The sequence below is a fragment of the Homalodisca vitripennis genome, chromosome 4 (genome assembly GCF_021130785.1).
Source record: "Homalodisca vitripennis isolate AUS2020 chromosome 4, UT_GWSS_2.1, whole genome shotgun sequence".
Taxonomy (NCBI): Eukaryota; Metazoa; Arthropoda; class Insecta; order Hemiptera; family Cicadellidae; genus Homalodisca; species Homalodisca vitripennis.
The window spans coordinates 65,286,983-65,304,268 of NC_060210.1; the positions used below are offsets into that span (position 1 = coordinate 65,286,983).

The following is a 17,286-nucleotide window of genomic DNA, read 5'->3' on the forward strand; positions in this document are numbered from 1 at the left end:
CTCCAGGTTTTTGTTTTTCTTTGGAAAGTGAATTCACCAAATGTGGGATTTGCTAGCGAGCGGGATTGATATTAAGGTGTTTACTATACTGTTCCCACAGGATGATCAGGTGGTAGTGTTAGGAGGTTTCCCCACTTCAGAATTTTGTCTTGAACTTCACATAATCGATTCTTGTAAATGAGACTGAAGTGGAATTTTGGGTTTTGCGATAAGTAAAAATTTGACACGGAACATCTCTTTGGCGGAAAAGCTAAGAGCATTCAGCTACTTAAGTCAATATGATTGAATTTAGGAGTAAGGTGAGAAAGGTCAATCCTTTAGAAAGCACAGACATTTACAGCTTATATAGGGTATGTAGACTTGATAAATTTACAAATCGATTTAGCAGATTATCTGAGATATTTTCATCTTTTTTGAACATACTTTCACTAACATTTGGTTGCATTTTGTTTTGATCATTTCTTGCATGACTGGTTTCTACTGTATTACTGGTATGTTGGAATTGTTCCATTATTAAAAGGATTTTTTTGAATTTTTTGATTAAACATATCCTTAAATATTGTTGGTAACAGAATGGCCAAATTTTTATATTCTCGAGGCACACTTTTGAAAGTTTTTTTAGTAGTCGATTGGGCTTTTTTCGGACATAATGTATGTTTAGCTGTCATTAATTATTTTCAATTAAATTGATATATAATATATCTGGAAATTTTATATAAATGCTTCGTTTTTAATTATTTCACTATTTGTGTTTGTGGTTCTTGTAAACAATCCCATTATAAAGTTGTAGAACTAGATTTGTAAGTTCAAACCTAGTTCGTCGTAGCAAATACTTTAATTTAGATGTGGCACACTTGGAGGAAGAGCAGAAAATGGGAAATTTTGGTCGTACTCCATGCGGACGTAAAACCAAAAGTTCAAACATGCACCTTAAGAAATAAAACTATGACAGTGTAATACGGCCATCTTGTTTAAAAGTGATATCGGAATTGGGATACTTTGGGATTATACCGACCACCAACCCATGACGATGGAATCGTTTATTTCACATTTTCGTATCTAACTGATGTACTAGATTAGCGTAGAACAATAGTTTACGTCCAAATATAAAATCAGGAAATGTCATTATTCGCAAACACCTCCCCATCCTCAGACAGAGGTCCAAAGTGCGACGTCTAGGTAGATAAACGTGATTGCAGAGTCTCGCCGCCCGTTCAGTCTGGTGTCATCGCATTTTGTTAGGACTTCCGTGTTTTTACCTCTACATTTCTCGCAAACACAAAAATTCAACAACAAATACAAAACAATTTAACCAAACCTAAACTTTTTATAAAAAAAACACTCAAAACTTGTTTTTATTCTTGATGCACATTCCGCCACCCAAAATGCGAGTGCCTCCGGCCATCAGCGCGGAGCCTTTCGAGCAACACATTCGGTGCTGCCCCGCGGCGTGATGTCCGACGAAAGAAAAACATCCCATCTGAGATAGTACCTATCAGTAAAATATCAAATTCAAGAGGAGGCTAAATCAAAAATAAAAAATTGAATTGTAATGAAAGGCAATGATGTACACGTGCAAATGCACGTGATTCCGCGCGGCCTGCCGTAATACATGATTCTCGAGAATGATAAGATAACAGCGACACACAATACCGATCACAATTACCTTGGAAATGCCTTGTAAGTTTTTGACGGTAATTTTTGTAATATGAAGATTGTTTTTTTTTTTTTCGTTTGTACTCATGTTTGTTTCTATAAATTTCTATATTTTTTTGTGTTCTTTCATACTGGTGTGGTCTGGGATAAATACCGATCCCAAGAGTACCCGGTATTGTTTTACAAAGTAATGGACTTGCTTGAGTTCATTATGTTTTTGTTGTATATGAAGGAAAGTTGAAAAAAGATAAGGAATACGAGTAAAAGATGAAGTAAGAAGTAATAGTGTATAAAGAAAGGGTAATAATTTTACCAAATGGCTTTAACGATGAATGCTTGGATGAAAATCCCAAGTTGGGTTTATATATCTTCAATAAGATAGAAAAAAATAGAAGAAAAGAACATAAAATTCTCTATATTTCGTCGTAAGACATTTTCAAGAGATATACAGTAGGTAAATAAGTAAATATATCAACAAAAAATAATAAACAAAAGAAACGTCATATGTTAATAAAACTAATTTTGAATTACGTACAAAGAGTAAATAATTTTGCGTAATACAAGGAATATAAAGTTATAAATTAAATTTGTAGTTAAATGTGTAATGTTATAAATTAAAATTGTAACGTGTAATTTATACATATTGCTATCCGTACCTTAAATTTAGACCATCCGGATGTTTAGTTTGTAGCACCCTCTGATGAGCTATTTCTAAATAATTTATTTTAAGTTTATGGTCATATATATATATATATATATATATATATATATATATATATATATATATATATATGAAATGTTGCATGCGACCTCAGCTAACTTGTTACGCGACACGTGGTGAGGTATACGAGTCTTACTTTGTTTACCAATGAGTATAATGTTGTAGTGAACTGTGGTGAATTTCAATTATAAATTTAAAAATGTGTTTTGACGTAATTACCCCTAAACCGGTCAGAATGTTTGCGGGACTTGGAAACAGAATAACCTTTAGAAAGGTCGTCTTGGATCCCAAACTTTTAAACTTTCTACCTACCTCCCACAGATATAAAATATCTCACTGAAAAAAACTTGTTAATTTAATACAATCTTGTACATCACGTATATAATATTACAGCTGATCAGGCCCTTATCACAGAACGCCTTCATGTGGCGTAGGAAACTCGCTAAAATCAAAATCAGAGTAGAGTGGAAAGTCCATCACCTACTGGCACACAATGTATGTTCAACCGGTAGGCTAATGTACGAATGCCGGGAAAATAAATCGATCTTTTGATCAATGGAACGTTTGTACAATGAAATCATTATAGGTCTTAAAACACATCAGAAATAATATAGGTATACATTAACTCGCAGGTGATGAGTCAATGAAATTACAAACCCGTGAGACCCAACACCATCCAAAAGAAAATTATTTTTACAGCATCATCGTGATTCACCAAGATCCGGGGTTTTGTAAAAGATCTGTAGTGTTTGTTTTGTTATACAAAATTGATCAGTTATAATATTCATGGTAGATTGCGATGAGAGGCTATTGTGTCAAGGTTGTCCATGAACTTGAATTGTATAACTTACTTTGTGGTTCTTGGAAATTGGACAAAGCCTGGTTTTGACCTTCAATGAAGGTCTGACTGAATAGTCATGAACAACCATTTTAAAATAATATAATTGGATATACTTGACTTATTGCTTTTGAATTTTACTTTTTAATTTGGCTACTTACCTACTTCTGAACAACTACTTCAAAATAACATCATTTCACAAAATATAGTATTCATAAAGTATATTATACTGACTAAACAAACACAAGAAGTATATTAAGATACAACATGTTTAAAACGTTGATTATTTCACTTGTTTCACACAACGCATTCATTACTAATTAATGCAGGTTGTTAGAATCCTGCCAGTTGTCACTCAGCTGTCAATTAACAACCTAACAACTTTATTTACAAGTCAGATTTATACACTGAGCTTCTTCCTACAAACATCTTATTAAGTTAGGTCAGTAAGCCAAAGACTTCGAGTTTTGTGTTACGTGGGTATAATATCGTTTTCTGGAAAATATACATCATTAACATTGAAAACAAGGTATATAACCTAAAACCTAGTCATGTAACTCATTCACTATGTGCTTCCCCTTCTAGTGCTGAACCATTCAGTTAGAAAGATGTCTTTTGGTAATTATTCTATTTTTCTACTTTATGCTTTTCTTCTGGTTTTACTGCGATCTTTGGATTCCTTCGATACTGTGTTGTAACGATTTATTTATAGTTTTTTTATTGTATGCGATCTATAAATAGATACACAACTGAATTTTCACCACCTCGAAGTTCCGTACATTTAGTACTTTAAGTATGAGAATGCTAATCCTTTTCAAGTAAATTGAACACTGAATAGATTTCCTTTACATAGCGTATCCATCTAGATACGTCATCCTGACTGTGTCTTATCTAAATAGCGTGACACTGCATACTGAAAAGTAAAGAGTTACCTCTGTTGATGTAGGTATAGTTGATATTGATATTGTGAACTATTGATATGAGTTACAGATTTAATTGATTTGGGCACACATTGATTTGATATAATTTAATTCAAATACCTTTTACATCGGATTTAATTTGGTAATTTTGTATAGTAGTGAAAAATATAAATTAAAACTCATCTTGCACATGATTAACTTTCTAGTGTGCTTCATTTGCGAACATTAGGCTTTGTCTCTTTTATAAAATAAACACGATCTGGAATGTTTGATACCGGTACAATACTTGAGAGAGCTGGAGCCAATCAGTAAAATTATTAACGTGAAATAACAATTTTAGCAGGACTTACAAATTGGACGGGAAATTATTTAGTATAGCACAACGTAACCGATTAACATTCTTTGAGTACATAACGCCACGTGGCAAAATACGAGTTATGTTTGGTAAACCCGATCTTCTTTGGAAATAGAATTTGCATATTTCTAAAACCAGTCGGAACTGGTTGCGATTGTAGAATTTACACACACGAGGTAGATCAAGGTCGTTGCGTTCTCTACAGTGCAACACGTCGTGTGTTACTCGGGCCGGAGACCGGTTCTGGTCCGCGGCAGCCGAGTGTCGGCGGAGAGTGGAGAGGTACGGCGAAATCTCTTGAGGCAGCGAAATCATTGTCTGTGGCGATGGAGGGGATTTCGTCTGTTAGACGCAGGTGATACGACAAGTGGAAAGATGCGGGCGAAAAGGTCAAACCAGGAAACCCGAAACCATTCATGGGTCCAGTGAACTGCTCTGTGCTCAGCCTTGGCAGACTTGTGCTGCGGTGCGTACAAAATTGTTCCCTAAAGAAAGCTTGATTGAGCAGGCCAAGAATATATGGAATCAGAAGTGTTGCTGCTCTGCTGCGGTATTCTGTTATTGACTAACTTCGTGGGTAGAGCAGTTATTATGTTACCTGCGTGGTTGACTTGGTAGTCATTAAGTTTTTTGAGGTCGAACTGTGACGTATGAGGTTTGGCTTGATAATCAACACATGTAAAATTGTGCATACATTAAAGCAGTTCTCGTTTTCCATTTCGAAAAAATGGATATTTGAAAGGAAATATTAATGGTAAAAGCAACTTACTAGAGACAATAATAGCCACTTCACAATAGACATGATTTAAGGGAAATAATTCTTAGGAAGGATATCATTTCGATGAGGACTATATTCTCCTGAAAAATTATCGAAAAAAGATAGACAAGGACACCTAAAAGGACTCTCCTGAGCTGTAGTAATGCACCAAAGTCCTACTATGTAAGGACTTCCCATTAAGCAACGCATGACAGATGGGCGGGTAATTTTGTGATTTTTGTAATATGGGCTAATCTTGCAAGCTCTAAAGTAAAAGTGAATTGTGGCCGCCCTTTTCAAAGGATCAACTGAGTCCAAATCCCCTTTGCAAGAAAAAGGATCTCAGCTTCTGCGGCTCCGGAGTACAGATGTGATATGACAACTAGAAGATGCCACATACTATATGACCTACTGAAAGTTGGTATTTGGTGAACGCGATTTCACCAAACAGCCAGGGTTATTGGGATTAAACATTACCAAGAGGTCTAAAATATAGTAGGATAAGATCTCATGCAAAAGTATCTCCGTTAAGAGAGCATCGTGCTATTCACCATAAAAACGGGTTTTTGATGAATAACCAAGTTTAATGATTATGATTATATCTGGGCATTTTCCCATCTTCGCACCATAAAACCTCTCTTTTGGGTACTTGACATTGCACTCTTGAGATAAATCCAGCTTCAATGACTTGTATTGATACGTGGCCACTCTGGGCCTTGCAAACTACTCGACACGAGTATTCGACTACTACCCGTGCGCCAGTGGCAGATATCATTATCATATTCTACAATAGAACTTTCGGTACTAGTGACCTTCATTAGTATCAGATCATTGTTAATAACACCTGTTAATACTAAGCCTTAGTCACTGTGCCACATATAGCACCATGACGTCACCATCTTTTACGTGTAATTTTCTTTGGTCGCTGAGTATTAATTATTGAAAATCCTTTCTAGGTTCTTCTGTACATTATTACGCAGTTCACATTTTTAGCGCGCAATTCAATTAAATACAATACAATAAACATCTTAAAACATAACTACAAAAACTTTCTTTACTTAGAGTTCATTTCGACTCGCACCACTTAAAAGTACAACAAAGTGTAAAGAATCTGTACGTTTAATGTTTTATCAAAAAATCAAACATATAGATTTTCTAGATCTTTTTGGTTTCGTAAATATATAACTTCATCTTGTATACGATATAATGTTCACAATATCTAAGTAATAATTTGAGTTTACTACTGTTATTATTCAATTCCGTAAAAAAAAAAAACAAAACAAAAACACGACTATTGGATTTTTTAATTTGGGGTATAAGACTCAACACACCATAACGTACCATTAATCCACACACCGTACTGCACCATGCACTACTTCACACAACGTATCGTACCACTACCCTATGCACCGTACAGTAACGTTACAACACGTCTTACCGCACCTATCGTACCGTAACATTACCCAACACACCATAACGTGCCATTAATCCACACACTGTACTGCACCATGCACTCTACTTCACACAACGTATCGTACCACTACCCTATGCACCGTGCGGCAACTTTACAGCACGTCTTACCGTACCTATCGTACCGTAACATTACCCAACACAACATACTGTACCACTACTATATTCATCGTATCTACCGTAACTTTACTCCTCTTACTGTACCTATCGTACAATGCAATTACTCCATACACCAAACCATACCTTAACTAAAATCACCGGACCTACCGTAACTTTGTTCCTATTACTACACCTATCGTACGATACAATTACTCTATAAACCTAACCGTACCATTACTACACTCACCGTATCTACCGAAAAGTTTTTCTACTTACCGCACCTATCGTACCGTACAATAACTTCCTTCACAATATCGTACCTCCTTTACTACAATCGACGTTGAAAAAACAACGTAGGCAAATGGAGACCTACCGTAACTTTGCTCCATTTACCGCACCTATCGTACCGTACAATTACTCAACGTAACTTTCCGTACCAGTGCTATACTCATTGTATCTGCTGCAACATTGCTCTATATATCGTACGATGCAGTTAAACCACGCGCCGTACCGTACGGTTACTATACTATCGTACCGTTGATCGACTTATGTATCGTACCGTCCAAATACTCTATTAACAGTTCCACGCCATTACTTCAAATCACGTATTACTATCGTACAATACAATTACTCCATACGCCGCAGTGTAGAGTTACTCCACACACCAACCGTGCTGTCCTTTAGGAAACTATACTGTAATAATTATCGTATCTTGTAATAGTAGTCGTAATTTAAAGTAGTTTTGTTAGTTTGTTAACCGAAAGGAAACTGAGTACAAAGTGTGACGTAGCTACTAACAATGGAATGGTGTTTCCATGTTAGCTCGGACCTCTCTCTCCACTAAGCCCACCGTGGTGTGGTCGCGGTCCCTTGACCGAGTCCGGTTGCACGTACACTGACGCACGTTGAGTAACCGTACGTTCGTACCCTGTCATTGGTGTAATCACAGACCACTGGGTGGGGACTTTAAAACGTGATTCTGTTTAGAAAATATAGATAAATCAGTACGACTTTTACTGCCTTCTTTATCCTTCCTAGATTTTAAAATTAGAGTACCACACTCGGTGTAAATAACACATGAGCCCTATTATGTTACTCTCTTAGGTATTATGTTACTCTAAACGCTGGTTAAACTATTATTATAATAGCTAATTTAATATACCACAGAACACGTTCTGTTAAACAAATTTATCTATCTTCATTGTTGACCCATTCATAGACGTTTCCTTATTGGTACTTATGTTATATTATAGTCATATTGTGACATACAAAATGTTATAAATGAGCCTGAAGTAAACCTTAAAACATTCCAAACAGCTAATCATAACCGGCTTTGCTATGGTACATACATATTCAAGAAAGATTTGGTTTTATTTAAGAGATGCGGATAAAATTAGTTCTCACCAGAAAAATCATAACCCGAAACAGTAAAATACAATTTTTAAAGCAGAATTACAAAAGTTGTTATTGACTTATCAAAAGGTACTCTAAAATGTATGCATTCAAGAAACTTAACGTCTTCATTTTCAAGCACATTTTACTAGAATGTGATCCATAGTTTTTCAAGTCCTTTCAAATAGATAATATATTGTATTTACATACGCATAAACCATTTTTCAATTTGTCATCATTCCAAGAATGATTGCATAACACAGGCTATTAATGCACAAGTGTCAACGCAATGGAAATACTTTTGGCATGCCAAGATTACTTACAATAATAACATGGTTAGATGACTACTACATGGATCGAATCAATAATTATTTCAGTGTTATATAACATTAAATTCTTAGTATAAAGCATTTTCCTTCAAAATGTTTCAATACAGCAGTACACAATGCTATGTTCTAACCTCTTCCAAGTTATATCGTTTGTATTTACGAAACACAAAGCGACGTGCCGGCTGGTACCTAATGAACATTGCAAGGACTATAAACTTTGTAGATGAACTGTGGACAGATTGACGAGTTATCTAATCTCAATAAAGTGGCAGATACTATCGTTTTTGTTTATCTAAAACGACTCTATAAAGATTGCTTTTAGTAGAGGTTATGCCCTTATACGTTGTTGTTTGTACATACAGCAAACAGAGTTGTCTATGTTATTAGAACTCTTATGTAAAAGTAGTATATATATATATATATATATATATATATAATAAATTTTATATATATATATATCTAAATTTTCAATAAACATTGAATAACAAAAAGTACTTGCTCCGCTGGTATACATACATAACTAATATGGGTTTTATAACAGTCTTCAAATTTATATTAAAAGTTAGACAGCTACTTTTCTTTGATATCTGTATCAAGGCACAATGACAAAGCTTTAATATGCTGTGACAAAGCTTATTTAATACACTACTATGGAAAACTGTCGTAGAACTTTTATTATTTCCACTCTATATTTACTTATAAGGAAAAGGTTGTATATTTACTTAAATCTAGATTGTATGGTTTGAAAATACATATTAAAAATGAATGTTGTTTGTGATTACACAAGGTTTATTGATAAAATGATGTAAAAATGTTTTCACAATATAGAGTACAAATTAATTATGTTTCTTACTCATTATATCTTTGCAGCTAATGGTAGTTGTTGTGGTGCATTGTGAGATAGATGGTATTACTCCCTCTAGTACGTATGTGCGCATCCCTCGAATGAGTTTTTGTACGGTTTCTTGGGGAATTTTTACGAATCTACACATCCCTCGAATGAGTTTTTGTATGGTTTCTTGGGGAATTTTTACGAATCTACGCATCCCTCGAATGAGATTTTGTATGGTTTCTTGGAGAATGTTTACGAATCTACACATCCCTCGAATGAGTTTTTGTATGGTTTCTTGGGGAATGTTTACGAATCTACACATCCCTCGAATGAGTTTTTGTATGGTTTCTTGGGGAATGTTTACGAATCTACACATCCCTCGAATGAGTTTTTGTATGGTTTCTTGGGGAATGTTTACGAATCTACACATCCCTCGAATGAGTTTTTGTATGGTTTCTTGGGGAATGTTTACGAATCTACACATCCCTCGAATGAGTTTTTGTATGGTTTCTTGGGGAATGTTTACGAATCTACACATCCCTCGAATGAGTTTTTGTATGGTTTCTTGGGGAATGTTTACGAATCTACACATCCCTCGAATGAGTTTTTGTATGGTTTCTTGGGGAATGTTTACGAATCTACACATCCCTCGAATGAGTTTTTGTATGGTTTCTTGGGGAATGTTTACGAATCTACACATCCCTCGAATGAGTTTTTGTATGGTTTCTTGGGGAATGTTTACGAATCTACACATCCCTCGAATGAGTTTTTGTATGGTTTCTTGGGGAATGTTTACGAATCTACACATCCCTCGAATGAGTTTTTGTATGGTTTCTTGGGGAATGTTTACGAATCTACACATCCCTCGAATGAGTTTTTGTATGGTTTCTTGGGGAATGTTTACGAATCTACACATCCCTCGAATGAGTTTTTGTATGGTTTCTTGGGGAATGTTTACGAATCTACACATCCCTCGAATGAGTTTTTGTATGGTTTTCTTGGGGAATGTTTACGAATCTACACATCCCTCGAATGAGTTTTTGTATGGTTTCTTGGGGAATGTTTACGAATCTACACATCCCTCGAATGAGTTTTTGTATGGTTTCTTGGGGAATGTTTACGAATCTACACATCCCTCGAATGAGTTTTTGTATGGTTTCTTGGGGAATGTTTACGAATCTACACATCCCTCGAATGAGTTTTTGTATGGTTTCTTGGGGAATGTTTACGAATCTACACATCCCTCGAATGAGTTTTTTTATGGTTTCTTGGGGCATTTTTTACGAATCTACGCATCCCTTGAATGAGATTTTGTGTCGTTTCTTGGGTAATGTTTACGAATCTACACATCCCTCGAATGAGATTTGGTATGGTTTCTTGGGGAATGTTTACGAATCTACACATCCCTCGAATGAGTTTTTGTATGGTTTCTTGGGGAATGTTTACGAATCTACACATCCCTCGAATGAGTTTTTTATATGGTTTCTTGGGGAATGTTTACGAATCTACACATCCCTCGAATGAGTTTTTGTATGGTTTCTTGGGGAATGTTTACGAATCTACACATCCCTCGAATGAGTTTTTGTATGGTTTCTTGGGGAATGTTTACGAATCTACACATCCCTCGAATGAGTTTTTGTATGGTTTCTTGGGGAATGTTTACGAATCTACACATCCCTCGAATGAGTTTTTGTATGGTTTCTTGGGGAATGTTTTACGAATCTACACATCCCTCGAATGAGTTTTTGTATGGTTTCTTGGGGAATGTTTACGAATCTACACATCCCTCGAATGAGTTTTTGTATGGTTTCTTGGGGAATGTTTACGAATCTACACATCCCTCGAATGAGTTTTTGTATGGTTTCTTGGGGAATGTTTACGAATCTACACATCCCTCGAATGAGTTTTTGTATGGTTTCTTGGGGAATGTTTACGAATCTACACATCCCTCGAATGAGTTTTTGTATGGTTTCTTGGGGAATGTTTACGAATCTACACATCCCTCGAATGAGTTTTTGTATGGTTTCTTGGGGAATGTTTACGAATCTACACATCCCTCGAATGAGTTTTTGTATGGTTTCTTGGGGAATGTTTACGAATCTACACATCCCTCGAATGAGTTTTTGTATGGTTTCTTGGGGAATGTTTACGAATCTACACATCCCTCGAATGAGTTTTTGTATGGTTTCTTGGGGAATGTTTACGAATCTACACATCCCTCGAATGAGTTTTTGTATGGTTTCTTGGGGAATGTTTACGAATCTACACATCCCTCGAATGAGTTTTTGTATGGTTTCTTGGGGAATGTTTACGAATCTACACATCCCTCGAATGAGTTTTTGTATGGTTTCTTGGGGAATGTTTACGAATCTACACATCCCTCGAATGAGTTTTTGTATGGTTTCTTGGGGAATGTTTACGAATCTACACATCCCTCGAATGAGTTTTTGTATGGTTTCTTGGGGAATGTTTACGAATCTACACATCCCTCGAATGAGTTTTTGTATGGTTTCTTGGGGAATGTTTACGAATCTACACATCCCTCGAATGAGTTTTTGTATGGTTTCTTGGGGAATGTTTACGAATCTACACATCCCTCGAATGAGTTTTTGTATGGTTTCTTGGGGAATGTTTACGAATCTACACATCCCTCGAATGAGTTTTTGTATGGTTTCTTGGGGAATGTTTACGAATCTACACATCCCTCGAATGAGTTTTTTGTATGGTTTCTTGGGGAATGTTTACGAATCTACACATCCCTCGAATGAGTTTTTGTATGGTTTCTTGGGGAATGTTTACGAATCTACACATCCCTCGAATGAGTTTTTGTATGGTTTCTTGGGGAATGTTTACGAATCTACACATCCCTCGAATGAGTTTTTGTATGGTTTCTTGGGGAATGTTTACGAATCTACACATCCCTCGAATGAGTTTTTGTATGGTTTCTTGGGGAATGTTTACGAATCTACACATCCCTCGAATGAGTTTTTGTATGGTTTCTTGGGGAATGTTTACGAATCTACACATCCCTCGAATGAGTTTTTGTATGGTTTCTTGGGGAATGTTTACGAATCTACACATCCCTCGAATGAGTTTTTGTATGGTTTCTTGGGGAATGTTTACGAATCTACACATCCCTCGAATGAGTTTTTGTATGGTTTCTTGGGGAATGTTTACGAATCTACACATCCCTCGAATGAGTTTTTGTATGGTTTCTTGGGGAATGTTTACGAATCTACACATCCCTCGAATGAGTTTTTGTATGGTTTCTTGGGGAATGTTTACGAATCTACACATCCCTCGAATGAGTTTTTGTATGGTTTCTTGGGGAATGTTTACGAATCTACACATCCCTCGAATGAGTTTTTGTATGGTTTCTTGGGGAATGTTTACGAATCTACACATCCCTCGAATGAGTTTTTGTATGGTTTCTTGGGGAATGTTTACGAATCTACACATCCCTCGAATGAGTTTTTGTATGGTTTCTTGGGGAATGTTTACGAATCTACACATTCCTCGAATGAGTTTTTTGTATGGTTTCTTGGGGAATGTTTACGAATCTACACATCATGTTTACGAATCTACGCATCCCTTGAATGAGATTTTGTGTCGTTTCTTGGGTAATGTTTACGAATCTACACATCCCTCGAATGAGATTTGGTATGGTTTCTTGGGGAATGTTTACGAATCTACACATCCCTCGAATGAGTTTTTGTATGGTTTCTTGGGGAATGTTTACGAATCTACACATCCCTCGAATGAGTTTTTGTATGGTTTCTTGGGGAATGTTTACGAATCTACACATCCCTCGAATGAGTTTTTGTATGGTTTCTTGGGGAATGTTTACGAATCTACACATCCCTCGAATGAGTTTTTATATGGTTTCTTGGGGAATGTTTACGAATCTACACATCCCTCGAATGAGTTTTTGTATGGTTTCTTGGGGAATGTTAACGAATCTACACATTCCTCGAATGAGTTTTTGTATGGTTTCTTGGGGCATGTTTACGAATCTACGCATCCCTTGAATGAGATTTTGTGTCGTTTCTTGGGTAATGTTTACGAATCTACACATCCCTCGAATGAGATTTGGTATGGTTTCTTGGGGAATGTTTACGAATCTACACATCCCTCGAATGAGTTTTTGTATGGTTTCTTGGGGAATGTTTACGAATCTACACATCCCTCGAATGAGTTTTTATATGGTTTCTTGGGGAATGTTTACGAATCTACACATCCCTCGAATGAGTTTTTGTATGGTTTCTTGGGGAAACTGAACAGCTTATCTTACTTGTCCAATTTATTAAATTTCGAAATATAACAATAAGTGTTTAGTTATTGTAAACTATGGAAATAGTCTACAATCTTGTTATTCCTTTAAAATATCCATCTTTAATATTCCATATAAAGTTAAACGATAAAAATAAGGCTTTGAAGGTTACGTATCAAACTTAGTAATGTTTTTTTTTTTAGATATTTTACGTCATGTCGAATAGGTACCTACTTTCATTATTTCTTATTGAATGGCAGTTTCGTACCTATGAATATGAGAAACGAAGTCCAGTGTAGTTAATACAAATAAAACTGGTATATTGTTCCTATTCTAAGAAGTAAATTGGTAAGATTTGGTACTTGCGAAATTACTGTACTCTTACAAAACATGCGAATAACAATATTTTTGAATACTTCTGCACTGTAAATATTAACCTTAACAGACAGTTGTGTTAAAATATTTATAAATTTTCCTCTTAAGAGAATAAGGGATCCTGTTTCTTCTAAAATACAGAATACAAACTTTACACATAACAGAACAATAAAAATCCACTTTATAATTTGGGAAACGATAAGCACTTTACTAAGCGGCTTTGGATACAAATTTTAAAATATTTCATGAGATAGATGACTATTTGTCAGGGTAAGGGAATGGATTTACTAATTGAAAAATATTGATCTGCCCTTATGGGAAAATTTTGATTGATAGGAAAATTTTGAACAGGACAAGAGAAAAGTGTTTGTTAAATGTGTTGAATTTCGGTTTTTGTTTTCTTTATTTTACGGGTCACAATATATCAGCTGTTTGAACATTTAGATTTGCCTTCTTCCCCAGTGTGGGGAAAGAAGTAAAATAAAAATAGTCATAAAACTTACCGCAGTTTAACATTTGGCCAAATCAGTAAACCTGAAAGGTTTGTGTAGCTTTAACGAGATGAGAGATTACTGTATTAACATTCTGTACGATCAAAACGGACTTACATCCAGTTATTTGTTTTATTGTGTCCATATATTCAACAGTGATTTGGAAATAATAAGAAAATGTAACGTTCCTACCTTAACACTTTGTATGAACACAGTGGTAAGGGAGCCGTTGACAACAACTTGTTGTTCTCAATTTCTCAGTTTCTTCCTAAATATTCAATAGCCTCGTGAATATTCATGTAAAAGCTACACGCAGCCTTACACGCTTACTGGTTGTCTATTCATTTAAATCGAGCACATAATGCACAATAAACACATTTTCTTCAAGCTTCTTACACATTTCATGGAACTTATAACAAATGTTTACTGTAAACACTCAGAACAAATTTATTTTCAAACATTAATCAATTAATTTCTGGAATACAACTGGGATCGGTTTCCACGAAATAAAAACGTTTATGTAGTTTGCTTCTTGTTATCAATATTAGGGTTATAAGCCCAATTATCTCTAAACCCTTTTTTAAATGAACGCCTTCGCTCCCAAAACTATCATTGTCCTCTTTATTTAACAATACAATTTTTCTTCGAGACATGTAACTTCTATACGACTCAATTTAATTGCTGGCGTTTGCTTAAGTAAACCTTCTATTGGCTGAGCATCGGTGAAGCCTATCACTGGAGGGGCTGGATGATTCCATTTCTCACTGTCTATCCTTAAGATATCTCGAGAAAGATTTGGCAGCCACAATATCTGTTTTATCTGTGAGGGGATGTAGAACTTAATTTTGTATATGATTCTCTGTTAGTCTGCATATCCGTAGGACAAATAAAGTTTGAAAAGAGCTATAGACTTGAACTTTGTATGCAACCTCAACAAAACCTGTTACGCGACTCGTAGAGTGATTTTACCTTGTCCTTTGTATTCTGGATAATTAAATAAAATTATCTATGTCATTAACGTAATTAATTAAATATTCATCAAAACGTTGAAAATATATATTCGTCAGTAAAAACATAATTAGTGAAATGAAAAGTCAGTGTTCACTATTTATAAGGTATGTACGCTTTAAAATGGGTGGTAATTTTAAAACCAGGTAATTTATGTAATGCATCCTTTTTAAGTGAATAATACAAATATTTATCATTAAAATAGAAAAATTTTATTTAAAACAAGCTATTCGTGTTCTACATTGATCAGTATTATGTTGGTATCACAGAGTACGAAATGGCCGGAAGTTGTAATATCTGCTCTGTCAATTGAGATATCAATTATTTCCTAGTGAAAGTTTTACACATCGTACAATTGCCTCGCCGACAACTATTGTGACTCTACAAGCGATGATATAATAAGGTGTTTAGTCGACTGAGAGCTGCTGAACAAGGAGAATCCACAAGGAAATCGAACTCAGGCACGTTTCCGTGGCAGCCTCAGCACTATTCAATATTCTAGGCCCATCAATTTAAGGGATTTTCTCCTTTGTTTACCAAAATAATACCAATTTTAAGTAATAGTTAGAGAGTAAATAAACAGTTCATAATTAAAGAATATATACTTTAGAATTACTCCTACCCAGATAGGACAACAGTCTAAATTATTTTTTATTTAATCAATAAAATACTGAATCTCATTGATTTTTTATGGTTTTATATATTATATATATATATATATATATATATATATATATATATATATGAATATATATTTTCAACGTTTTGATAAATATTTAATTATATTATATATATATATATATATATATTAATATGTGATGTACTGTAAATTGAGCTTCAAGAAACACAAACCACACACAATAAAACTATATGGTTTAATTTATTTTATCCATTTTAATTTTATAAATAAAGTTAGTCACGATTTAATAGAGATGTACATTTGATTTCTCTTGGTTAAAAATAATCCAGATGTTAGGCTAAAACTAATGTTAGTAATCAGTTTTGTGAGGAAAAAGCATACAAATCTAAACTTTTACTTAATATACACCTTTCGTAACTAATTACTTATTTATAGAAAATAATTAACTATCAATTTTTAATTTTATTGAGAGTAAAGTTTTCCACATACTATCGGATAACCTCTGCTTCTGAGATTGTGACGATCATTTATCACGCTTTGTGTAGGATTTAATTTGTAATCTATGTTTTTACTATTTGAAGTCAAACATTTTAAAACGAAGTAAAAAAACACCTTACAATTTAAACGTTTGAACAATGTTATGTTTGAAGAATTTGTAGGCTTTATTAATAATTTGTATCGTAGAATTATAGAAGAAGTCTCGATTGGAACATAAAATATTTGAACTATATTATTAGGCATCCAAACGTTTTTCATTCTTTATTGTTAAGTGCAAACTTTTATAATACAATATCGATGAAGCATAACAATGATAATATTTTTTCTGAATAACAAATAAAAAACAAACAAGCCTTAAAATGCCTATCAGTCACATCCATTCAAATAGGAGATCCCGTAATTTTACGACCACCATAAAACACTTCACATTGTTCTTGTGGGGCAAAAATCAGTGTAACTACAAGTACAATCGGATCTTACAAAAATCAAAATGGTATGGGAATTACGAGATACTATAATACTCTATCAATGAAAATGTAATTAAATACGAAGTCACTGTTGGATTATACTTTTTTAAGGGCATTTCATTTCGTGCCCTTGTATGTTATGAATACAACATACTCGTATTCATAAAT

The 17,286-nt window shown here is 34.6% G+C and overlaps 2 protein-coding genes across 3 annotated transcripts in view; both read right to left on the minus strand.

Moving 5' to 3' along the window:
• Positions 1-17,286, minus strand: part of LOC124359419 (Y+L amino acid transporter 2) — a 141,437-nt gene that overhangs the window by 113,157 nt on the left and 10,994 nt on the right. The gene's annotated exons all lie outside the window — the stretch shown is intronic.
• Positions 11,089-16,141, minus strand: LOC124359420. Of its 2 annotated transcripts, none has more exons than XM_046812151.1 (2): positions 13,319-16,141; positions 11,089-12,864 (listed from the first exon to the last, which is right to left on the minus strand). In XM_046812151.1, exons 1-2 carry the CDS (start codon positions 13,550-13,552, stop codon positions 12,064-12,066), a joined length of 1,035 nt encoding a protein of 344 aa, XP_046668107.1. In that variant the 5' UTR covers positions 13,553-16,141; the 3' UTR covers positions 11,089-12,063. The 2 variants fall into 2 exon arrangements, with proteins under 2 accessions (XP_046668107.1, XP_046668108.1); XM_046812152.1 differs by having other exon boundaries at positions 11,089-12,874; positions 13,113-16,141.